This window comes from Mya arenaria, chromosome 5 (genome assembly GCF_026914265.1).
Source record: "Mya arenaria isolate MELC-2E11 chromosome 5, ASM2691426v1".
In the NCBI taxonomy this organism is placed as follows: domain Eukaryota; kingdom Metazoa; phylum Mollusca; class Bivalvia; order Myida; family Myidae; genus Mya; species Mya arenaria.
This window is the reverse complement of record NC_069126.1, coordinates 37050031-37076008: the sequence shown is the minus strand read 5'-3', so window position 1 is coordinate 37076008 and position 25978 is coordinate 37050031. Positions and strand designations below refer to the sequence as shown.

The 25978-nt window shown below is 36.0% G+C and overlaps 1 protein-coding gene across 3 annotated transcripts; it reads left to right on the top strand.

Annotated features, from left to right (window-relative positions):
• The first annotated feature begins 700 nt into the window (after window positions 1-700).
• LOC128234352 (zinc finger and BTB domain-containing protein 11-like) lies at window positions 701-23877 on the top strand. Of its 3 annotated transcripts, none has more exons than XM_052948548.1 (3): window positions 701-776; window positions 12496-12721; window positions 18517-23877. In XM_052948548.1, the coding sequence occupies exons 2-3, from the start codon at window positions 12533-12535 to the stop codon at window positions 21523-21525; spliced, it is 3198 nt and encodes a 1065-aa protein (XP_052804508.1). In that variant the 5' UTR covers window positions 701-776; window positions 12496-12532; the 3' UTR covers window positions 21526-23877. The 3 variants fall into 3 exon arrangements, with proteins under 3 accessions (XP_052804508.1, XP_052804509.1, XP_052804510.1); XM_052948549.1 differs by lacking the exon at window positions 701-776 and adding an exon at window positions 782-834; XM_052948550.1 differs by lacking the exon at window positions 701-776 and adding an exon at window positions 3403-3453.
• The last annotated feature ends 2101 nt before the right edge of the window (window positions 23878-25978 follow it).

The window sequence follows — 25978 nt, the reverse complement described above, 5'->3', positions numbered from 1 at the left end:
CTGCTTCAAAAAGCTAGTAGTGTTAAAACAATGTTTAACTCATATAATGATACTGAAAATGGCTTTGCTCTTATCAGATGAGAGAATTGTAAAATATACTGCCAATCCTGCCTAAATTTAATTTGTTAAAACTTATAAGGAATATTTTATACTACTAAATTAGAATTGTTTGTGTCATTAATGGGTCTCTAATGTTTTTTCTGTTTTATATTCCTTTTTAACTGTGCATTTGCTACCTTTTTAATATGAAAATAAAACGATAAGGTATATGTTTGTTTTTTTGCATTTGGGGTTTTGACCAAAAACATGGATTGAAATTAAGGGTGCCGACTTGATAATATCCACTTTGCACCTCAATTGTATCTGTAGAACGGATGAAAAATGTTTTTACTGTTATAAATAAGGTATTTTCGGCCATTTGTTTCCTCTTACCAACCATTTCACTTTTGATAAAATTTGATCTAAAAGACTCAATTTAAATCCGTCCTGTAATTTTTCAGTAATTCAGTTAGTCCATGCACTTGAGTTAATGGCGTGTCTGTTTTGGTGAGGACTTTTACAACGCGAAAGTTCTCAACTTCCTGTTGATTTGGTAAGAAAATGTAAACATTCGGACAGGACATTTCACTTTTGATAAAATTTGATCTAAAAGACTCAATTTAAATCCGTCCTGTAATTTTTCAGTAATTCAGTTAGTCCACGCACTTGAGTTAATGGCGTGTCTGTTTTGGTGAGGACTTTTACAACGCGAAAGTTCTCAACTTCCTGTTGATTTGGTAAGAAAATGTAAACATTCGGACAGGACATATGATACATCGCGACCTATGTTTCAAAGTTAGACATAAAGGTTTCTGTTTCAGTCTATAAATGCCGAGTATTTCAATGAAATGTTCTTGATACTCTGTTTTGCTTTGTTTCGCCCTCTATCTGCATCGACCGCGTTTTATTTTTGAATGGGCTAAAAGATAGATCACCAAGTCTACCCACATAAGGGTCGAAACGCAGAGATTAGCGCAGCCAATATGACACATACGGAAAAGGTGTTAAGGGCCATATTGTGGGTTTATATTCATACCCTGACTGTTTCATATCGTCTGATTTTTTGATCATTTTGTTACCTTCAGATAGTCATTTCATACCCAACCTATAGTCATTTTGTACCCTATATTTTTATATTTAATGTTATTTTTTCATATGAAAAACAATACTGGCTAAGGTCACAAATTCAAACACTCAATTTTTTTAGCTCTACTGGCCAAAGGCCAGAACAGCTTATGCGATGGTAATGTGTACGTATTGCGTAGTATCGTAGTAAATAGGTTATTTTCGTATTTTAGTCATAACGGCGGCTTCCGGTATAAACATTGTGGCTCAAAGTTTGGAAATTAAATCTTATTTTTGACAATAAATATGTTTTGAGCATGCTTGAAGTCATTGTTGATCGTCGCATGCACTAAAGGATCATTATTTAAAGCAATCATTATGCAATAAAGCATGTGTATCTGAGACTGGTAGCGATTATATTGCGTAATTAGTGACTCGTTTTGAATGTACAGTGCTCTAGCTAGCCCGTTTTTCAATGGCGCAGCGCCCGTGCCCCTTTTCTGGCCGCCCTGCCCTTTTTTGAGTATTGCCCTTTTCACAAATGCTCTAATAGCACCAATTATCCTGTAAGTGCCCTTTTTACTATTGAAATCATTGCAAAAGATTGGCAGCCCTTAATCCGCTGTTATAATTGAGACAAATTACGTAATACTTATGACAATTCAGTGTTCCCGCTAGGTGTCACCATGCCCACATTGACTGCTTAAAATATGCCGCACTACCCTTTCATCTTCCAATGTGCCTTGTCCAAGTCATATGACAGGTAATTGTGTATATGTGTAGTGAGCAGACGACCTGTGTATTCATAATCGGTCATCTTTTAATCCAATAATTAAGAATAGCCAAATAGGGAAACATCGGCAGGAGGCGGAGCTATTAAATGTCAGCCAATCAGAATATACATTGAGAATTCGTTCATTCAATGATGAAAGTTCGTAAAATGCGATAGAAAATGCGAAGGGATGGTGAAAAAAGTTGTCAAGCACAATTAAATCTATTAAAATAATTGTTAATTATATTGTACAGACGAGACTCGCCATTTAAACATTGTTGATTTGAAGCAGACGGTCACTGCCGAATTAAACATAACAAAGGTGGCGCTAACACAATCAAATACGTCACTTTTTCAGTAAATGTTTTGAAAGCTTACTTGTAAAATATTCATGATGACAATTTCTTTGTTTCCCACAAATATATGTTGATGCTTTATGTAGCTTTTACCTATCATGTCTACGATCATATCAAAAATCGCAGAAACCGCCATTTTGTCAGAACAAATTTCGGAGTTAATTTATCAATGTTTTATGTTTTATAAGTGATTTTTTAAGCAAGGGCAGTGATTTTTATTGTCATTTTATTCTAAAACATTAGCATATTAAACATTATTTTACCAAAGACAATTAAATAACAGACAGGCTGAATGTAACATTCGTACCCAATCCAGATCGTACCAAACTAAGTTTCGTCCCCTACATATTTGTTTTTTTTGTGTATTTATTTATTTGATTGCTTCAAATGTTTACCTGTCTTTGTTTTTTTCTTTATTTTACATGTTTTTTTTGAGAAATATCTGACATTGCACTAAAGAAGATTCAAACAAGTACAATCATACTACTATTCAAATACACCCTTCTAAATTTTGAGAAAAAAACACCATTTTGTTCAAGTCTGGAAATCATGGAAAATGATTTTAATTGAGTACAGTATGAAAACAAAACAAATTATAGGGGGAGACCCCCCCCCCCCCCCCCAAAAAAAAAACAAAAAAAAAAACTTGTGACAGGGGTGGACCCCTCCCCCAATTGCCCCTACAAGACTCATGTAGCTTGCCCTTTTCAAAACTCCACCCTGCCCTTTTCAAATCCTGGCTGGAGCACTGATGTAAATCGGAATGATCAACTTAGTACTATTTTATTCAAGTCATAATAAAAGGGACCAAGATTTTACCTCGTTACGACGATGCTGAAGATGAGATGTATACTGAACTGGAACATGATTCATTGTTTGGTCCAAGTTGATGCATCAAGCTCATTTTTGATCAAATTCTGACAAAACAACAGTTTTGAACAAATATCTTTTCACGAATAGCGATATAAACACTGGTCTGGATATACCTCAACATAATAAGCCTAAGTTTATCACCTTATATTTTGTTTTTATTTGCAGCATAATCCGGGATTGTAATGCGCTAATGTCAATTGTAACCACTGCCCGCCCACCCTTCGGCTTTATTCCAGGGGTATACCGGGGATAGCAGAGGCAATGGGCTGTGTTTTTACCTTTCAGGTGGCCCCGCAGTGCCTAGTGGGGCCATTTGGCAGGGATTTTACCAGCAGTGTGTCCCTGCAGGTCGGGTATTTTACCCTGGTTTTGAGAGACTGGAAGTCAAAGTCCCCGCTATTCCGGACTTGGGGGGGGGCATATACAATTGGCTGGTGCATAAAAGCATCTAAATAACCAAAAAAAGTACTCTGAAAAATACCTTTGTTCTTTTTGTTTTAATAAGCACATGTCATTGCATTTCCTGTGATAATAAAAACAAAATTTAGTCTATGTTATATGGAGTCTGATGTTTGATAATGCCTGTGTAAGTGATCATTTTTTACAAATCCAAAATCAATCCTAAGTTATGTCTAAATACAGTTGCATATGATGTTAAACTGATTCAGATAGATTTATATAAGTCGTTTCAAACTTTTTACTAAAAGCAGGGTTGTTTATTATTATGAATGATCGTCATATTATATAAGAAATTAATTTTATCCATATAATAATGTTTGTACTAAACACGAATGAATTAATAGTATGTATTCCGACATTTTCCCAATGTCCATTAGAGGTTCAGTTCAAGATGACATTAAAATGGGTTTAAGGGCAATTATTTTGAACAATCTTTCTTATTCATATTGAATGTAAGGAAAAATATATTTTTCGCTCTTCGCTCGCTTCGGTTTTTATGAAAACTGACAAAAAATTATTTATTTATTTTTTCGCTCGCTCGCACCAATTTTTTTGGGCAAAAATCCAAGGAACTAAACATTAATTTGGTGTAGCCTAATACATGTTTTAATACACTCAAAGTTTCAAAGTTCTAATTAAACACACAGTTTAAATCTTACATACTGTGCATATAAAACATCAATGAAATTGACTATAAAACATGTTTACATGTATAAACTACACTTTTTATCAGAGATATATTGAATGTCACCCAGCAAGACATTTGTTTAGCTTTAAGGGTATGCTAAAGCAAAAGTGAATGCAGAACACTTAAAACTGACCAATATTAAAATGCAAAAAAAAAAGAAGAGAAAAAATTGCACTGTATTAGGCCAAAAAAAAAGTTCTTGCTTCTGGTCACCCGACCGACCGTTCTTTTTACCCCCTGACCGTTCTTTTTTTTTGCCCCAAAATTGATTTTTGTAGACCCGATTCCGGGAGAATAGTAATGGATACGAAAAATAAACCATTCTATCTGACAAGGATATTTAAACAGGGCTTTCAATGGACCCTACCACTCGTGAGATATCGTCAATGACCCGAAGTTCGCAAGTGTCACCTTTGACCCGAGAGAATTTCAGTGTAAGAGTCGTTAGTCCTGAAACTGAAGATCAATGTTTGTTTATTCAATTAAAGTGTCTTTAAAGTAAACACATGTCGTTTGCAATTAACGCCCCAAGTGACAAGTGAACAACCCTGTCCATTAACAGCAGTCAAATTTAATGTCGTGAATAACTCCGCCATTATGTAAATGGATATCTTCGGCAGTTTTAGCTATCTAAGAACAACAATGTTTCTATATCAACAATTGAAATGTTATTTAATTCAATTTTATCTATTAGCTAAAAATAAAAGATAAATCTTGGAAGTATGTAAATGCATAAAAAAAATAAACAATTTTCGTCTAGCTCTCCTGCGCATGCACATGGTCCAAAAAGCGCGGGAAATAGGTGCTTTTACATTTACTTCCTGTCAATTTTAATGAAAGTGAAAGGAGAATATTTGATGTAAATACTGGTCAATCTACAGTTAAGTTCTATTACATAACATGTTGATTGCTCTGCCATTTTTATAAAGGAACAATAAAGGGATACTGGCTATAGGAACGCTGAATGTTTACCTCCGGAAAATTCCCAAGGTGAAAACAAAACTAAAAGTAAAAGCGAGAAAAATGTTATCGCATATTGGGTTTTAACAAGGATGCATCAGATTGAGAGAACAAATAATACATGCATCCTTTTTAGCTCGACTATTCGAAGAATAGGTGGGCTATAGTATACTACTCTCCCCAGCGTCGGCGTCGGCGTCTGGTTAAAGTTTTAGGGCAAGTTAGGATTTTCACTTATAAGTCCAATACCCTACATTCAATTGACTTAATACTTCACGCACTTGTTCAGGGCCATCACATGATGAGGTTAGATAACTCCATATCATTCTAATCTTTACACAGATTATGGCCCCTGATTGACTATGGAACTCAGGTTAAAGTTTTAGGGCAAGTTGGAATATTTATTAATAACTTCTATATCCTTCGTTCAATTGATTTAATACTTCACACAGTTGTTCAGGACCATCACACAATGAGGTTACATAACTCCATATTATCCTAAATACAAGTTATGGCCCCTGATTGACTTAGGTTAAAGTTTTAGGGCAGGTTAAAGTTTTATGGCAAGTTGGGATTTTCACTTAAACTCCAATACCATTCATTCAATTGACTTAATACTTCTCACAGATGTTCAGAGCCATCACACAATGAGGTTAGATAACTCCATATTATCATTTATACAAATTATGGCCCCTGATTGACTATGGAACTTAGGTTAAAGTTTTAGGGCAGGTTGGGATATTGTTTAATAACTTCTATACGCTTCATTCAATTGACTTAATACTTCACACAATTGTTCAGGACCATCACTCAATGATGTTACATAACTCCATATCCTTAATACAAGTTATAGCCCCTGATTGACTTAGGTTAAAGTTTTTAGGCAAGTAAAAGTTAAGGGCAAGTTGGGATTTTAATAAAAAAACTTCTATACCGTTCATTAAATGCACATAATAAAATTCAAAATTATTTACGACCATCTTACAACAAGAAAGATAACTCTGTTTTAATCCTAAATACAAATTATTGCCCTTGAATTTTTTTTATTTTATTTTTAATTTCTTATGAAAGGCATATTTGAATATTCTTAACCACATTTTCATAATGGTAAATCAAGTTATTTGAATGACTTGCGTCATTGTTTGGGCGGGCTGGTGGGAGGGCAGCATCAAAGTCACCTTATGTATCGAATAATTTTAGTTAGGTTTGACATAAAGAGACCAAACTTGGTATTATTACATCGTTATTGTATTCTAAGACAAAGCGGCGTAGTCGAGCCGGCTGTCTTACGACGGCTCTTGTTAACTCAACACTTATCGGTACAACTTCGATAACATTGAAATATATCGGCAGTCTTCGTAACAGTTTGCTACGAACATCTAACATATTTCGGTGGCCAGTACAGGATGTTGCTATTTTTAGTAACGAAAGGTATTTCCCCGCTATTTATAGGTTCTACATCATAGTATTTTGAACTAGATGATTTATATTGTTGTTTATTATATAAATAAAATTGGATGCTTTTACAACAAACAAGTCTCAAGTCATTTGATCCTACTCAAGGGAGCTGATAGTACTGTGCTATTGCTTGCAGACAATACATTCAACATTCCGATCCAAACGTTTAAAAAATATAAAAAAATCCCTACCTACCGACCCTTAGGATTTTGAGGCCCATGACCAGAAACAAGAACTTTTTTTTTGGCCTTAAAACAATACATTACATTTTCTAAACATTGTTTCAGTTATTTCAATATTGGAAAATGTCAATAAAGTGAAATAATTACCGATTTTGTAAATAAGGAAGTAACATTTTAACAATTCCTAAAAAACTAAAAACCAAACTAGACCTAGATTTTAGTTTTAATAACCCTTACCATGCGGGGTCCTAGTTGTGTGTAACCCAATCCATGCTTAGTCTGGATATTTTCGGACCGGGATATTTACCATGGGATGTTCACCAAATCCATTTCAAATTCAAATCTTACAGCAAATAACCACATCAGTACATAAAAATCACATAGCAAAATAATAAATCTATTATGTGACTTAACTTTATGTACCAATGATAGTCAGTGTGTGTATACTAGTGATGGGCAATCAGTTGAGTTTTACAATCGATTATCGGTTACAATCGGGAGACCATCAACCGATTAGACATCGGCTATAATCAGATATTATAGAGCAGTGGTTGCTAGTGATATACTTGAAGGTAATGGGTATCACTTCGTCTCTGTAAGCTGAATTTAATGTATAAACCAAAGAATAGAACTTACATATTTATTTTTCAAGAAACTAACAAACATAAATCAGTAAAAAATATATTTTTAAGTTAAAAAGAAAAAACATTAAACTGAAATGTATACATCGGAAATTTCAAAGTCACCAGTATGAATCTACCAGTAAAAGTTTGTTTAGAAATATTGTCTGGTCAATAAGATATGGGTTCATTCTACATCTCTTCTTGCTCATCACCTGTGATCTAGTTACTGTATACCTTTTTTGCGTAAGCCTTTTCGCAAAGGCAACAATACGCCTTGCTTATGTCAAGGCTTTCTTTGGTTGGAGGTCCTGGTTTGATTTTTCTATATGCAAAAAAGAGCCAGACTTTGGATTTTGCTTTTCCACCCGGATAATTGTACGGCATATCTTCATTGTCGTCTGCCATTCTTATGAATTGTACCCAAAGAAAAATGAGCGGAAATGTCGGCAAGATTGTAAATGAATACTGAATTACCTCCCTTGATAAATTTGTTTGATGTTCCGCGATAATCGCTTATGATAATTTACAATCGATTATCGCCGATTTTGAAGCTTTCTGATCAACTTTCGCTTATAATCAACATCGGCCCATCACCAGTGTATACCACGTAAAAGATTACGTCATATATGCTCTGTCGGAAGGCAACACTTTACCTAAATTAAAGACTTGAATCAAAGATAACTTTTCATTAACTACACCAATTTAAATTAAACAAAGGGCAGTCTATGCCGTTTAAGGAGCCCCGCCTTCGTAACAGAAGTTTGATAAGATGATTAGTTTCATCAAACACTTCGATAAACCTGTTTTCAAAATAATGTTTTGACAGTGCTCCGTCGGACGGCCGTATTGTGAAAAGGTCTATCGAAGTGTTTTAAAAAACTAAAATCTAAAACAAACTCTTTTAAAAGACCGAAGGCGGGGCTCCGTGAGCGGCGTAGACTGCGCTATATTTCATTTAAAATGGTGAAGAATTAGTGAAGTTATCCTTGTTCAAAGTCTTAATCCGAAGCAAAATATTGCCTTCTGACGTAGCATTTATGACGCAATTTATCACGTGGTATACACACACTGATAGTTAACTGACAGAGAAATCCATAATAATTTTATTCACTATGTATCGGATATTTTCATCTTCTCCCAACTACGCCATTTTGTGTATTCATGCGTTCACAGGGCATCTATACTTTATGCTTGTTTATTAGCTGGATTTTTCATCGAAAAATTACGGGTTATAAAATGGTGAAAACTGAGCGGGCGGGCGGCCATGCGTTAACAATTTTGCGTTAAAGTTTTCATTTTATGTAATAAAATCAAGTGTTTTTATCCAATGGTAATCAAACTTCATACAATGGTAGAGCATAATGAGAGGAAGTGCAATGTACAATAACCATAACTCTATTCTTGCTTATTACTGAGTTATTGCCCCTTGTTACTTTTTTGACCAGAGTATAACTTGAAAAGTACTGGATGGAATTCGTTGGAACTTGATACAATGGTAAAGCACATTAAGGGGAAGTGCAGTGTACAATAACCATAACTCTATTCTTGCTTATTACTGAGTTATTGCCCCTTGTTACTTTTATTGTCCGGAGTATAACTTGAAAAGTACTGGATGGAATTCATTGGAACTTCATACAATGGTAAAGCACAGTGAGAGGAAGTGCAGTGTTCAAGAACCATAACTCTACCTAAACTAATTACGGAGTTATTGCCGTTTATTTGTGTGTTTTTTGCTGTCATTTTTTTTCCAGACATTAACTTGCAAACCACTAGATGGAATTTACTAAAACTTCATACAATGGTAAAGCACGATGAGAGGAAATGAAGTGCACAAGAACCATAACTCTATTTCAGCTTATTACATAGTTACTGCCCTTTGTTACTTTTTTCTTGTCCGAAGCATAACTTGAAAACTATTAGATGGAATTCAATAAAACTTCATACAGTGATAGATCATAATGAGAGGGAGTGCAGTGTACAGGAACTGCAATTCTATTTCAGCTTATTACATAGTTAGTGCCCTTTGTTACTTTTTCTTGTCCGGAGCATAACTTGAAAACTATTAGATGGAATTCAATAAAACTTCATACAGTGATAGATCATAATGAGAGAAAGTGAAGTGCACAAGAAGCATAACTCTATTTCAGCTTATTACATAGTTACTGCCCTTTGTTACTTTTTTCTTGTCTGGAGCATAACTTAAAAATTATTGGATGGGATTAAATAAAACTTCATACAGTGATAGATCATAATGAGAAGGAGTGCAGTGTACAGGAACCGCAATTCTATTTCAGCTAATTACAAAGTTACTGCACTTTGTTACTTTTTCTTGTCCGGAGCATGACTTAAAAACTTTTAGATGGAATTCAATAAAACTTCGTACAGTGATAGATCATAATGGGAGGAAGTGAAGTGCACAAGAACTATAACTCTATTTCAGCTCATTACATAGTTACTGCCCTTTGTTACTTTTTTCTTGTCCGGAGCATAACTTAAAAACTATTGGATGGGATTAAATAAAACTTCATACAGTGATAGATCATAATGAGAGGGAGTGCAGTGTACAGGAACCGCAATTCTATTTCAGCTAATTACAGAGTTACTGCACTTTGTTACTTTTTCTTGTCCGGAGCATTTCTTGAAAACTATTGGATGGAATTTAATAAAACTTCATACAGTGATAGATCATAATGAGAGGAAGTGCAGTGTACAGGAACCGCAATTCTATTTCAGCCAATTACAGAGTTACTGCCCTTTGTTACTTTTTCTTGTCCGCTGCATAACTTGAAAACTACTGGATGGAATGTAATAAAACTTAATTCAATGGTACAGCACAATGAGAAGGAGTTCAGTTTGTTCAGGTATCGTTACACTCTCTCCTCATAAATCGCCTGCCCAATTTAGATACAAAATCACTGGGATGTTCCTTGGATGGCGCCTTTTCAAAAATGTTTGAAGAAATTAATTCCATGCAAAATGGTTGCCATGGCAACCAAAAGGAAAGTTCTTGACAAAAACCATGAGCCTAGAGATTCAATATTTGGTGTGTTACATTGTCTAGTGGTCTACTACCAAACTGGCCCAAACCCAGGGGTCACAAGTTTCTTACATACATTCATTTTAATAGGGAAATCTTTGAAAATCTTCTTGTCTCATACCGCTATGACCAGACCCATAATATTTTGTATGTTTCATCATAGAGTGGTCCTCTATGAACTTTGTTCAAATCATGCCCCTTGGGTCAAAACTGACTCCGCCCCGGGGGTCACATGTTTCCTATAGACTTATAGGAATTTTGAAAATTGTCTTATCTGAAATCGCTTGGCCAAGAGCATTGTTATTTTGTATTAAGCATCATGCAGTGGTCCTCCAGATTACTCAAATTATGCCTTAAGGGACAAAACTGGCCTGACCCCTTTTGACCTACTTTCTTATTTTTGAAGATACAGCATTGAAATTTGAACCGTTTACAGTTTTGAAAACAAATACCATACATGATAGATACTTATAGTTCTATGGTAAAATTAACAGCACCTAGCCGTTTGTTTTCGAAATAGTTTTCAGTAAGGTTAAGGTAGTTCGAGAAGAGTTTTGTTTCCGCAAGTAGTATGCATAGCCAGCATAATGTTCAATGAATGATAAACATAGCAACTTCTGTATTCATTCCAAAAGCGTTAACTTTTTATATTACTTCAAGCGCAAAACATACTCGATAGCACCACTATTACTCGACAGCGCCACCACTAGGGCAACAGCGCCACCACTTTTATAAATATGTGCATTTTTCCTTTTTAAGAAGTGCTTATCAATTTTGTTGTGTTTCGGCATAGGTACTATACATAACAGTTATGTTCGCATGCCTGAGAATGTTCTTACGGGGTGTGTAAGCACCGAAATGTACTTGCTATGCAATCAGATCTTAAAATATGCACAAGTCCGAAAAAAAAAACCTGGCACCACAGTTTGTTCGAAATATGTCCGTTAAATGAAATTATCAAATAAAATATAAATCATACTCAGGTTTGTTCATGTAAACATAGGGCACAGCTCCACCACGGAAGTGTCGACAGCTCTTTTTCTTTGCACCACCGTAAAGTGGTGGAGCTGGCGTTTAGAGGCCGTGAAGAAAGTAATTAAAAAAAATAATGAAATTTTGTGGATGAAATTCATTTCCGGGTTACAAAAAGGCATATATCTTTTTTAAAATAGCTGCAATCAACACTAAATTACAAGACATAATTGATTGGGCAGTTCCGATAAATTTAACACAAAAACATATTCTTTTTGTATGAAGACATTTCCGGGAAAACGTAAGTGCTTTTTGATTGGAAATCTGATAAAATATTCTTTTGTAAAAATGCTCAACTCCTCATTATAGCTTTTCATGTTGCATCAGATATATGAGTCATGCTTATTAAATATTGAACCTCAAAACTAAATAGAAGTTGATTTTTTAAAACATTTAAAAATTTAGTCCCTTAATTGACTTTTGCATCACTACCGAGCCTTAAAACTCATTCAGGTGAGAAATTTAAGGCCATCATTTGTATTTAAACAGTTCACCATTCACGATGATTCAAAAAGCTGACTTTTTCACAAAAGGTAAAGGTCATAATAAATGTGGGAGGCAGTTTTTTAAAAAACCACGGCATGCTAAAGCATAACCATTTTTCCCTTTAAGCAAACAGTTTAAATCCCCTAAATTGATGATCAGTAAAATGAATAGTCAAAAATATGAAATACAGACTATGTTTGTCACAATAACCCATCACAAGATTGTAGGTGAAAAGCCTGCCAATGACCTATCAGAGATCAGTATCTGCTGCATCAAACATGTATACACCCTTTGGTTTGTAAATCAATAAATTGGGCCACTGAACTTAACCGGAGTTATTTTGTCGTAAGACATCTGTTACAGTAGTGGAAACACTAAATAAAACTTTTAAAAAGTTTATTGCTGCCCTGTACCCTGGGCCTTTATTATCATTGTTTCAATTTCAAACTTCTTTCTACATTACAGTGGCTTTCTCCTCCTGTAGTGCTTGGTTTGTGTGGTTATGGAGACTTCAGCTGAGGACCCTGATGATGTGTACACGTGTGGTGTTTGCTACGCCAAGATCAACATCAGCGACCTGACCAACCATGTGTTCCTACACGATGACTACTCAGCCTTCTCGTATGATGAAACTACAAAGATTATTGAACCAATCACTGAGGCAGTCAAGAATAACATAGTGAATGTTGAGGTTTGTTGCCTTCAATATTTAAAATTGATTTTTATCCCCCGCCTTGAAAAGGCAAGGGGATATAGTAATGGTAGCGATTGCGTGCGTGCGTGCGTGCATCCGTCCGTCCCACATTAATTTCTTTGCATCTCCTCTTATGTTTTTTAGCTCTACTGGCCAAAGGCCAGAAGAGCTTATGCGATGGTAATGTGTACGTAGTATGTGCATCCGTGCGTCCGTGCGTTCGTGCGTCCCATGCATGCCTAGATTATGGCCCTTGATAGTATAAAAAAATGCTATTGTGTAAACAATTGGTTGTGAACATGATACAGTCTTCAGTTTTTATTGTATCTCAATGAAACTTGTACAGTATCTAGATATCCATTAGAGCTCGGTTCCTTTCGAAAACCAGCCAGATCCGCCCATGAATGCCTAGATTATGGGCCATGAAAGTTTTAAAGAAATGCTCTCTATTTTTAGCCAGGTCTGCATGAGCGAATTCTATTTTTAGCCAAGTTTACATGTACATGTAAATTCAAGTCTAGAGTTAAGGGAGACAATTTGCAAGTCTAGGATTTTGAGAGACAATTTGCTTTTTGCTTCTGCAGCTGATTTTGTGAATTACTCTGCCTTGTTCTTGTTGAAAGCCCACAGGCCATTTTTTAGCTTTAAGTTCTGTAGTTTGCGCATTCATCTTAACAAAATTGGTTGTGAATGTTTAAGATATGCACCTGGTGTCATTACTGGCCACACCCAGGGTTCACAGGTTTGGTAAACATAAAACTGGAAAGGTTTGAAAATCTTTTTGTGTGTTCGTGCATCCATCTCAGCACAATTGATTGTGAATGTTTGTTCAAATTGATCAATGTTGTCCTAGGATGCCCTTGACTTTGACCTTTTGACCAACTTTTTTTAACTTTTAAAACTACAGAAATTTTTACTTTGAGTACAGTTTTGAAAGCATTTTTTTTTTGTCAGATGACTTTTCCTTGGCACATATTAAAATAGTTCATGGAACTAATCTGCTTACAATACTTTCTGGGCTCAGATGTTGAACGTGCTACGTTTTCAGGTAAGCCAAACACAAAACATAAATCATGTGTCTGTTGCCTTTTACCCATACATACATGCTCTGGATTGATATGACCACAAAAGCCATGCCAGTAGAGCATAGGCCCTTTTGGGCCTCTTGTTATGCAATTTCTACCAAACTTTCACAGATTGATGATCATAAAGTGAAGCACCGCATATTGTCGGGCTTTTGCGATTCGACCATTTTTGAAAGAGTTATTGCCCTTTGTTTATTTTACATTTAAAATTGGTTTCTTCGCAACTCCTCTTACATTTTTCATGCAATTTCTACCAAACTTTCACAGGTTGATGACTATATAGTGAAACAGCGCATATTGCAGGGTTTTGCGATTCGGCCATTTTTGAAACAGTTATTGCCCTTTCTTTATTTTACATTTAAAATTGGTTTCTTCGCAACTCCTCTAACGTTTTTCATGCGATTTCTACCAAACTTTCACAGATTGATGACTATATAGTGACGCAGGGCATATTGTCAGGCTTTTGTTATTTGACCTTTTTTGAAAGAGTTATTGCCCTTTGTTTATTTTTTCATTTAAAATTGGTTTCTTCGCAATGACGCAGCACATATTGTCAGGCTTTTGCGATTTGACCTTTTTTATCCCCTGCCTTGAAAAGGTGAGAGGATAAAGTAATGGTAGGCACGATTCTGTGAGTCTGTGCGTGCGTCCGTCCGTCCCACATTCATTTCTTTGCATCTCCTTTTACATTTCTCATGCGATTTCTACTAAACTTTCACAGATTGATGATCATAAAGTGAAGCAGCGCATATTGTCAGGCTTTCCCGATTCGACCATTTTTGAAAGAGTTATTGCCCTTTGCTTATTTTACATTTAAAATTGGTTTCTTCGCAACAACTCCTCTTACGTTTTTCATGCGATTTCTACCAAACTGTCACAGATTGATGATCATAAAGTGAAGCAGTGCATATTTTCGGGCTTTCCTGATTCGACCATTTTGAAAAGAGTTATTGCCCTTTGCTTATTTTACATTTAAAATTTGTTTTTTATTCGCAACAACTCCTCTTACGCTTTTCATTCGATTTCTACCAAACTTTCACAGATTGATGATCATAAAGTGAAGCAGCGCATATTGTCGGGCTTTTCTGATTCGACTATTTTTGAAAGAGTGATTGCCCTTTGCTTATTTTACATTTAAAATTTGTTTCTTCACAACTTCTCTTACGTTTTTCATGCGATTTTTACCAAACTTTCACAGATTGGTGATCATAAAGTGAAGCAGCACATATTGTGTTTTTTTTTTGTGATTTGACCATTTTTGAAAGAGTTAGTGCCCTTTGCTTATTTTACATTTAAAATTGGTTTCTTTGCATATCCTCTTACGTTTTTCATGCAATTTCTACCAAACTTTCACAGATTGATGACTATATAGTGACGTAGTGCATATAGTCGGGCTTTCACGATTCGGCCATTTTTGAAAGAGTACTTGCCCTTTATTTTACATTTAATATTTGTTTCTTCGCAACAACTCCTCTTACGTTTACATGCAATTTCTACCAAACTTTCACAGATTGATGACTATATAGTGACGCAGCGCATATTGTCGGGCTTTCGCGATTCGGCCATTTTTGAATTGCTTGGCATGGAATTTTTTAACAAGCCCTGCTCTATAAAATTCAATATTTTAACAAGCCCAGAAGATGTTATGTCTCCCCATTCTTTTTTTTGCCCTGTCTGTCAGTCAGTCCATCAGTCACTCAGTACGTCACACTTCGTTTCCGCTCAATAACTATATAGAACACTTAGACCCAGGAAGTTCATACTTGGTATGCTAGTTGGTCATGACTATTAGATGACCCCTATTGATTTTGGGGTCACTAGGTCAAAGGTCGAGGTCACCCAAGTGTTCTTTAGTTATTGTGAGGTAACCGTTTCTTCACCTCAAGGTTACCTCTCAATAACTAAAGAACACTTGCACCCAAGAACTTAATACTTGGTATACAAGTTGGTTATGTTGATGATCCCTATTGAGGTTGTGATCAGTAAGTCAAAGGTCAAGGTCATGATGACCTTGAGCTGATAAATGGTTTCTGATCAATAACTGAATAAGGCTTGCGCCCAGGAACTTCATACAATGCAAACTTCGTTTATATTTTCCAAGATTAATCAACAACACTTTTCTCTTCACTATTTAATACGGGTGAATAAACAAAACTTCACTATTGGTTCATCGCCAGTCCAAAATTACAAATTTCATGTCCATCATTTATTTTTTCTCAGCTACGACCACACAATAGGGGAGACAAGCGCTTTTTCAAAAATGCAATCTCTAGTTTTACCAGTGCAGGGCTTGTGGGCTTGTTTTAATTTCGACCACTGGTGAAGCCCAGATACAGCAGAGCTATGGCCATTAAATGAGTCACAATCATTATAAAGAGGTGTGAATTTTGTCTTGTTCATATATTGATGAAATTATTTCATTAGTTTAATCTAATAATATCATTTCAATCATAATTATATTATTTTAATTATGGTTATAGGATATGCAGTTTCAATAATTAATTGCAGCATGTATTTGAGGTCTTAAGCCATTTGGTAGTCTGTGTCAAAGGTGTTATAGTTTGAGGAGATGATATTTTATAGTTATATTAATATCTATAAACTTTTAGCTTAGGCCACTCCTTTTTTATTTTTTGGTTTACAAGAACTTTTGGGAAAAATGTCCACCGGGCGGTCGAAAAAAAAAAAAAAAGGAAAAAAGTCACAAAATATACTCTTGAAGGGTAAAAATCAGAGAACAATATAAAAACATTGAAAATTTATATCATTTACATGACATTTTAAATTTTTAAACTGCTATTAATGCATGTTTTAATACACTCAAAGTTTCAAAGTTCTAATTAAATACACAGTTTAAATCTTACATACTGTGCATATAAAACATCAATGAAATTGACTATAAAACATGTTTACATGTATAAACTACACTTTTTATCAAAGATACATTGAATATCACTCAGCAAGACATTTGTTAAGCTTCAAGGGTATGTTAAAGCAAAAGTGAATACAGAACAATAAATTGAACAATATTAAATTGAAAGAAAAGAGAAGGCAATTTTACGCATTAAAATACAAAAAAAATTGCACTGTATTAAAACAATACATACTATTTTCTAAACATTGTTTCAGTTATTTCAATATTGGAAAATGCCAATAAAGTGAAATAATTACCAATTTTGTAAATAAGGAAGTAACATTTTATGAAGACATTTGAGCTTTAACTTTGTGAAAGCAATTCCTGAAAAACTAAAAACCAAACTTGACCTAGATTTGAGTTTTAATAACCTTTACCATGGTGGGTCCTAGTTGTGTGTAACTCGATCCATGCTAAGTTCGGATATTTTCGGACCGGGATATTTACCATGGGATGTTCACCAAATCCATTTCAAATTCAAATCTTGCAGCAAATTACCACATCAGTACATAAAAATCACATAACAAAATAATAAATCTAGCATGTGACTTAACTTTATGTACCAATGATAGTAACAGAGAAATCCATAATTATGTATCGGATATTTTCATCTTCTTCCAACTCCGCCATTTTGTGTATACACGAGTTCACAGAGCATCTATACTTCATGCTTGTTTATTTTTCATTTTAAAGAGTATTCCTTGGTTACAACAACACATCTCATTTATAGAGAAATATCAAGTTCATGACACATTGAAATGGACTTATTCAAAATAGTTTTCGTGTTATTTTATCTAAATGTTTGCACACAACTCATGGCATTAGTATTAAAATGTCATTGAGAAATGTGTTCAACTCTTTCATTGTTTTTACTCTACTATTAACCCAAACATGAATAAATATGTAATCTAGAATAAACACAAGCTTAACATTGACTCAATAACAAGTATTTCCAAACCATTTTGTGATTTCAAATCCATAAACACCATCGACCGAACTTGTGAAACTAGGTCACCGGTGTCAACTTAGAAATTTTACTTTCGATTTCACCACTCACACTTAGTGCACTGTTATTTGATATTTAACCATAAAATGTTATAAAATGTTTTTCTCACACATAATTTACAGATATTTGTGTCTACTAATTCGATGGCAGCCGCTGACATTTTTATTTTTTATCTATAAACAACAATATTTCCATGACCTAAATTGGCGGGGAATAACAACAATCACGTGACAGTTATTGTTTGTGTCGGCTGTTAAATTTGCCAATGTTTATTGCTATTGTTATTTTAACAACTCCTGCATATTTTAATTAATTATTTCATACAAAGAATGACTGCTGTCGTCAATTCCGTCATTGCCATCAGCGCTGCCATAACAGTTGACTGGCTTACATGCTATCACTATAAATTGGCAAATACGGCCACGGAACAACAAACCAGTCGAGATCTACTGCATTCGTACTCTTATCTGTGCGTTTTTCTTTCGTTTTCGCACCAAAATCAATACGGTCGGGAAAATAATTTTGAAAAAATAGTGAAATTCATTTTTTTATTTTTTTTGTACTTTTCGGAAAATTAGACCTGCCGGTTTTGTAAACCAATTTATATAAAAGTAGTGGCCTTAGTATCTTTAAGAAGATGATTAAACTTAGTATAGTGATAAACTTGGCATAAAGCTAGATAATTTAGATATTATTTAGGTAGTTGGTAGGAAAAAGTTTAAGATCACTTCTCAAAAATTGCAGCATTTCTAGTCAAATTTTAATCTGGTTATGTGCTACATTTCAGGTTGCTGATTCTGGAGATGTCCATAGCCAGGCTTACAACTTGGCCACAACAGCATCAGCCCTGGTGGACCTGGGGACAGGGCCAGACCAGCAGGGAGCAGCGGACCAGCAAATCGGCTCCGATCAGGTGGCTATCATGTACGACCACCAAACACAGCAGGACGATAACACAGTTGTGACACTCGCTGACGAAAAATCTGTTCCCCTAAGTGTTTTCCCAAATATGTCACAAATTCCTGTTTCTCTTACTAATTTCAATGTCCAGATAGGTGGGGCTTCTATTTCCTCTTCTGTTGTCCAAGAGCCTGATATTTCAGAAAGAACAAGTCTAGTTGGTCTTCAGTTGAACCCATCCGATGATTCCAAGGTTCAATATATAACCATTCAGAAGCCAGATTCCAACCCACAACCGGCTGTCTCAAAGGAATCAATAGCACAAAGCAATTTGTCAGCATACCTTAAAGCTACAGTTCCAACTGTTAGCAAGTTGAGCACATTGAATGAAATTTTTGTTTGGAATAGAGGAAGAAATTTGAAATCAGGAGAAACAGTGACCAATGTCCAGGCACCTATTATAGAGAATGGAGTAAGCAGACTGGCTGAATGTGCAGTTGTTTTCCTTAGACATGTTCCTTTAGATAGAAACTCAAACAAACGTTTTGGTGAAGCAGAAACATCGTGTGAGGAGGTTCCAAATGTAGATGGTCTCGATGAGATGGCTATTGAGATGGTTCTTGATTCCAGGAGGCATATGATGAAGAAGAAGCATGGAAAGCCAGGGCGTCAGATGGAAGTTTACAAGTACAAAGAGACTGGAATGTCTGACACAATTGCTAAGGAGCTCAGGAAGTCAATGTTGAAAGACAGCCCTGCAGTTGCTAAGTACCTCCAATCCATGAACATTCCAAATGATGATTTACAAGAATTAGAGAGTTATGCTTCACAACAACAGCAGCATGCGCAGAGTGGGGATAGATTGGTACATGGTACCTCTAGTCAAGGAAGCCAAACCTCTGACATTCCTTCAGATAATGCCATACAAACACAGTCAATGATGGTAATGACTTCGAATGGACAGGTCTACACAACTCTTGAGCCAGTTGGAAACAAGCAAACTGTACATACTGATACATCAAATTTTGATGCTGTGAATGCTTTAGTTGAAGCTGCAGTTCAAATGGAAAATGATGATAATACAAAAGGGCATGTTACTATGGACACTGAGCCGATAGAAAATAATGATTACATCATAGTAGAGCCACATAATGATGATACAGAGGTGATTACTGAGGATGGAAATGAAAAGATAGCCATGAGGTCAGATGAGATAGCTGAGATGGACACCGAGACAGCTGATGTGGAAGGAGAATCAGAGGTTAGGCCAGCAGGCAACATTGAAGAAAATGTAGGTGATCAGATTGTTGGCACAATTACAACAGATATTGAAAGCATATCAGATGATATAGATTTGGCCAAACTGGATGGCACATCCGTTGCATCTAAGGATCCCTCTATAAAGCAGGAAATTATTGAAACACCAGTGAGAAAAAGCTCTAGGTTGCAGATCAAGAAAGAAGTAAAAGGTTCACAAAGTCCAAAAACCAAAGTTGTCAAAATAAGGATAAAACAGAAGTCTGGCACTAGTCCAAATATTAGTAACATAGATGTTGACACCCTTGGAAAGAAATATGGATACTTTTGTTCAATTTGCAATATAAAGCTTCCACCTGAGACTGTTTTGAAAGAACATCTTGAGTCACATAGAACAACAAAGAAAGTTGCTGTCGAGAAAAAGACAGAGCAGTCAAATAAAGTTCTTTTGTATTATTGTTCCCTTTGTAACAAAATGTTCCCGAGTGAAGAAGAGCTGAAGATACATTGCCAGCAACACAAGGCTTATCATGATTTTGATGCAGAGGCTGAAGAGGATGAAGTTGAATGTACAGCAGTTAGACAAGACGATTTTGAGGCAGATAGATACTGGGAAGAGGGGGAGTATGAAAACCCTTCTGGAACTGTGGTTACTGTCAAACGACTAAAGACTAGGGCAGCTGTGAAAAAGGTAGAACATTCACTAGTGTGTAATATCTGTGACAAGGAGTTCTACAACAGGAGTACCTTGTATGCTCACAAGAAGACCCATGGAAGGGTGGAGGATAATGATTTCTCCAAGTGCCCTAAAGGGTGCGGCCAGAAGTTTAAGAGCGAGATAGAGGTTGACTTGCATGGACCTTTTTGTGTGAAGAATATAGAAGGACCGAGAGAAAGGGTGTGCAGTGAGGATGAAGATGAAGGGCTGAGGTGTCCCTTCTGTAGGAAGGACTTTGAAACAAAAGCAAAGAAGAAGTTTCATTCCTTAGTCTGTCAGTCTAGGCCTGAAGAGGAGTGTCCTATTTGTAACTTTAAGTGTAGAGGGCAGCTTGCTATGAGTAAACATCAAGTGAAGACCCATGGTATAAAGCCATATAAATGTAATATATGCGACAGAGAGTTTAAGCTGAAGGGTTCTCTCAGGGATCACATAAAGTCAAGTCACACTGATGCGAAACACACATGTGAGCATTGTGGGAAGAAATTTGTCAAGCTCAATGTATACAAGCGCCACTTGTTTGTCATACATGGTGGCTTCAGGTACCCGTGCAACTATTGCCATAAGAAATTTAAGGACAAACGTTGTTGGAGAATTCATGAGAATTCCCACAAAGGAATGTACGAGTATTCCTGTGTACAGTGTAGAATGTCATTCAGCAAAGCCCCAGACTACAAGATACACATGATCGAGGTGCATAATATAGAGGGAACTGAAGCGTTAGAGCTGAATAAAGAGGCCAAGAAGATACGACAAAAACTGTGCAAGGTGGCTTGTTCGTATTGTAAAGAGAAATTCCCTCTTGAGGGGGCATTTCTACACCATCTTCAGAAGGTCCATAACCTTAATCAGACAGAAGCATTTGAAGAATTCAATAAAGTTTGCCCTAATGCCCAGTTTGATGTATTGGAAACGGAATAGTGTTGAAATTGACTATGTATGTTATTCATATGATGCTTTACATTTGTTGTGGGGTGAGCTAATCCCACATTTAAATGTTTCGAGGCAATGACGCTAAAATCAAATTACTGTACTGGTATGAATTGGTAGTCAAATAGAATTTTATATACTTTTAATTGTAAATTCATTACCGGTATGTCACCTAAGAATGCAAAGTACCAGGTGGTTTCATATATCAAAGGGGTGCATGCAAGACTTAAGTAAATACCTGAATTTATAGAAGGGCTTAATATGGTCTTGCAGGCACCCCTCAGTTTGAAAGTTGTAAGATCAACATCTCCTGTCTAGCTCCTGGGTGATACCAATCTATTATTCCTGTTCTTGACACCATACGATTATATTTCGTTTTGGGGGGTTAATGGCTTTTTACAATTTTGTTTGTTATTTTTTGTATTATTATTGTTTTGATTAATTAAGAGTTAGCTGAATTACTGTTGATGGAGAATGACTATTATATGTAAGTGTTGTTGATAACTTGGCACCGCATTAGAGATCAACTGTTCATTGAATAAATTAATATTTTTTTATCATTTGTATCAGCTATATTGATTATTTATTCCATTTTGCATATTTGACATCTTTTCAATGACAGTTTTAGCAGTTGTAATGTCTTTTTATGCATTTTCATATTAAGCCTATATCCATTTTTATTGTATGGAGCATACATGTATTGAATAATTTTTATAAAGGCTGATTCTGACATTATTTAGTTATTTGTCTGAAACTGTTCGCACTATTCAATTAAGGTGAATTATGTTCTATCAAAAGACATATTTATGTTAAAAAGATGTAAGCAGAGATAAGAATCTTTATGGTAAGAAAATCACATGTTTGTTTAGAAGATGGTACCAACAGTGTTTGTTTTCATTTTTAGCTCACCTGAACACGAAGTGCTCAAGGTGAGCTAGTGTGATCTCCCTGTGTCTGTTGTCCTTTGTCGTCAACAATTTGACTGTTTACTCTCTAGAGGTCACAATTTGGGCTCAATCTTAATGAAACTTGGTCAGAATGTTACCCTCAATAAAATCTTGGATGAGTTCGATATTGGGTCATCTGGGGTTAAAGACTATGTCACTAGGTCAAATTAAAGACAACGCTTGTTAACACTATAGAGGTCACATTTATGCCTGTATCTTCAGGAAACTTGGTCAGAATGTAAATAATAATAATTTCTAGGTCAAGTTCGAATCTGGGTCATGCGCGGTCAAAAACTAGGTCACCAGGTCAAATGGACGGAAAAGCTTGTAAACAATCTAGAGGTCACATTTATGACTGTATCTTCATGAAACTTGGTCAAAATGTTAATATTATTAATCTCTAGGTCAAGTTCGAATCTGGGTCATATGCGGTCAAAAACTAGGTCTCCAGGTCAAATTGAAGGAAAAGCTTGTAAACAATCTTGAGGTCACATTTATGACTGTATCTTCATGAAAGTTGGTCAGAATGTTTATATTAATAATCTTTAAGTCGAGTTTAAATCTGGGTCATGTGCGGTCAAAAACTAGGTCACCAGGTCAAATCATAGGAAAAGCTTGTTAGCACTCTAGAGGTCACATTTATGACTGTATGTTCATGAAACTTAGTCAGAATGTTTAAATTGCTTACCTCTAGGCCAAGTTCGAATCTGGGTCATGTGGGGTCAAGAACTAGGTCACCAGGTCAATTAATAGGAGTGCATGTTAACACTCTATAGGCCACATTTATGACCTGAACTTATGGAACTTGATCAGAATGTTATTCTTGATGATCTTAAGGTAGAGTTTGAAATAGGGTAATCAAAGGTCAAAAACCAGACCACTAGGTCAAATCATAGAAAAACTTTGAAAACACTGTAGAGATTACATTCTCTCTTTGATCACCATGAAACTATGTCAGAATGTTTGTGTTTATGAAGTCTATGTCAAGTTTGAAACTGGGTAACCGGAGTTCAAGAACTAGGTCACGAAGTCAAATCATAGGAAACATTGTTAAAACACCATATTTTCTACTTTATCTATATGAAACCTGGTCAGAATGTATACTTATTACAGCAAGGTAAGGTTTGCAATTGGGTCATCCGTGATATTAAAAAAAACTTGGTCACTAGGAAGGATCTAACCCACTGTCACAATTGCCCTCTCCCTGAAAACACTTATTTCACACTTGAATGGGATCAGGTGAGCAATGTTAATTTAACACTTTACAGTTCAATGTATGTTCTATGGGTATGCCATGACATATTGACATCTGTATTTTTCTTGTAAATCCTTAGATATATTCACCAATTTTGAAATTATATTTCAAAAGATGGACACTAATAAATTGTAAACTGTTTTATAGTGTTTTTTTTTGCTGTATACTTGATTGTGTTGTTAATCGAGATGGAAGGGGATACTGATATTTTAGTATCCATGTGTTATTGTCTGGCCGTCGATCGCCATGTCGTATTTGCTCCCTATTAATTCCTCTTAATGGAAGATGCTCACCAAATCGAGCCATGTGCAGTGTGCATGTTTTGGTGGCATATATTGTACCTTCCAACTCGACCACTGCTGAAAGGATTTCTAAATAACATTGCGCTGATGTTTCATGTCAATTACCTTCAAGGCCAGTCAAGGTCACAAATAAAAGTCAAGGTCATATAGCCATCTTCCGTTCTACCGAAGCGTATTTAAACGTTCAATGTCATACATCTGACGAGGTACATTTAAGGTCAAGATCACACCATTCAAAGGTCTATTTCGAGTCTGCTCCTCAACTAATGGAAGCGTTTTGAGATACCTTGACAAAAATATTTACCGCTTCGAGACGTGATGCGGATGGTATATTCCGACCTTGTTCTCAGTAAAGGTCAAGTGCACAGGACTCAAAAGCCAGATAGCAATTTATTTGCTGGTACAATTGATAGAACTTCTGTTAGATAATTGATCAATGACACAGACACTAACGTATAGTGATATGAATATCTAATGAAAGCATTATCTAAGTACTTATAAACATGGTTATACTTCTTGGTCAATGATGTATTACATCAAATGTTTTTAATTAAGACCCCCTTCGAAGAAGAGTGGTTATATTGCTTTGCACATGTCGGTCGGTCGGTCCGTCCTTCGGTAGACCAAAGCTTGCACGAGTGTTAACTCGACAATTCCTGGACCTATTGTCATCAAACTTGACATGAAGGTTGGACCTGACCAGTTGAAGAAATGGATTTAAGGGTCAAAGGTCAAGGTCACAGTGACCTTTAACGTGAAAAGGTTGTCAAAGCTTGTCCGAGTGATAACTCATTAATGCCTGGACATATGGTCATCAAGCTTAACATTGAAGCAGGGCATGGGCAGTAGAAGTCCCCTATTGATTTTAGGGTTCATCAGGTCAAGGGTCAAGGTCACAATGACATTGAATACTAAAAGGGTGTCTGAGGGATAACATGAAAATGTCTGTTCCTATGGCCCTCAAACTTGACTTGGAGGTTGGGCCTGACCAGTAGATGACCCTATTGATTTTAGGGGTTATTGGGTCAAAGACAAAGGTCACAGTGACCTTGAACGAAAACTCGATATTTCCTGGAACAATGGTCATCAAACATTACATAAACGTATACTTCAACATGACTTTAAGTGCACCATCTACATTTAGACTAGACGTATACTTCAACATGAAACTGAGTACGCTATCAATATGTTGAGGACTAGACGTATACTTCAACATGAGACTGAGTGCGCCATCTACATGTAGGCTAGACGTATACTTCAACATGAGACTGAGTGTGCCATCTACATGTGGAGTAGACGTATACTTCAACATGAGACTGAGTGCGCCATCTACATGTAGACTAGACGTATACTTCAACATGAGACTGAGTGCGCCATCTACATATAGACTAGACATATACTTCAACATGAGACTGAGTGCGCCATCTACATGTAGACTAGACGTATACTTCAACATGAGACTGAGTGCGCCATCTATATGTAGACTAGAGGTAAACATAAGCATGAAACTGTGTGTGCCATGAACTTGTACATTAGACGTATACTTCAACATGAGACTGAGTGTGCCATATATGTAGACTAGACGTATACTCCAACATGAGACTGAGTGCGCCTTCTACATGTAGACTAGACATATATTTCAACATGAAACTGTGTGCTCCATCGGCATGTACACTATACGTAAACTTCAACAGGAGACTGAGTGCGCTATATATATGTAGACTAGTCGTAGATTAGACGTATACTTCAACATGAGACTGAGTGCACTGTCTACATGTAGTCTAGACGTGTGCTTCAACAGGAGACTAAGTGCGCTATATATATGTAGACTAGACGTAGATTAGACATATACTTCAACATGAGACTGAGTGCGCTGTCTACATGTAGTCTAGACGTGTACTTCAGCGTGAGACTGGGTGTGCAATCTCTATGTAGACTAG

Bases quoted from the DNA above. Each gene is read 5' to 3' on its own strand.
- LOC128234352 (XM_052948548.1), top strand. From the start codon at position 12,533: ATGGAGACTTCAGCTGAGGACCCTGATGATGTGTACACGTGTGGTGTT. The intron at 12,722-18,516 runs GTTTGTTGCCTT...GCTACATTTCAG, and splicing joins ATAACATAGTGAATGTTGAG to GTTGCTGATTCTGGAGATGT.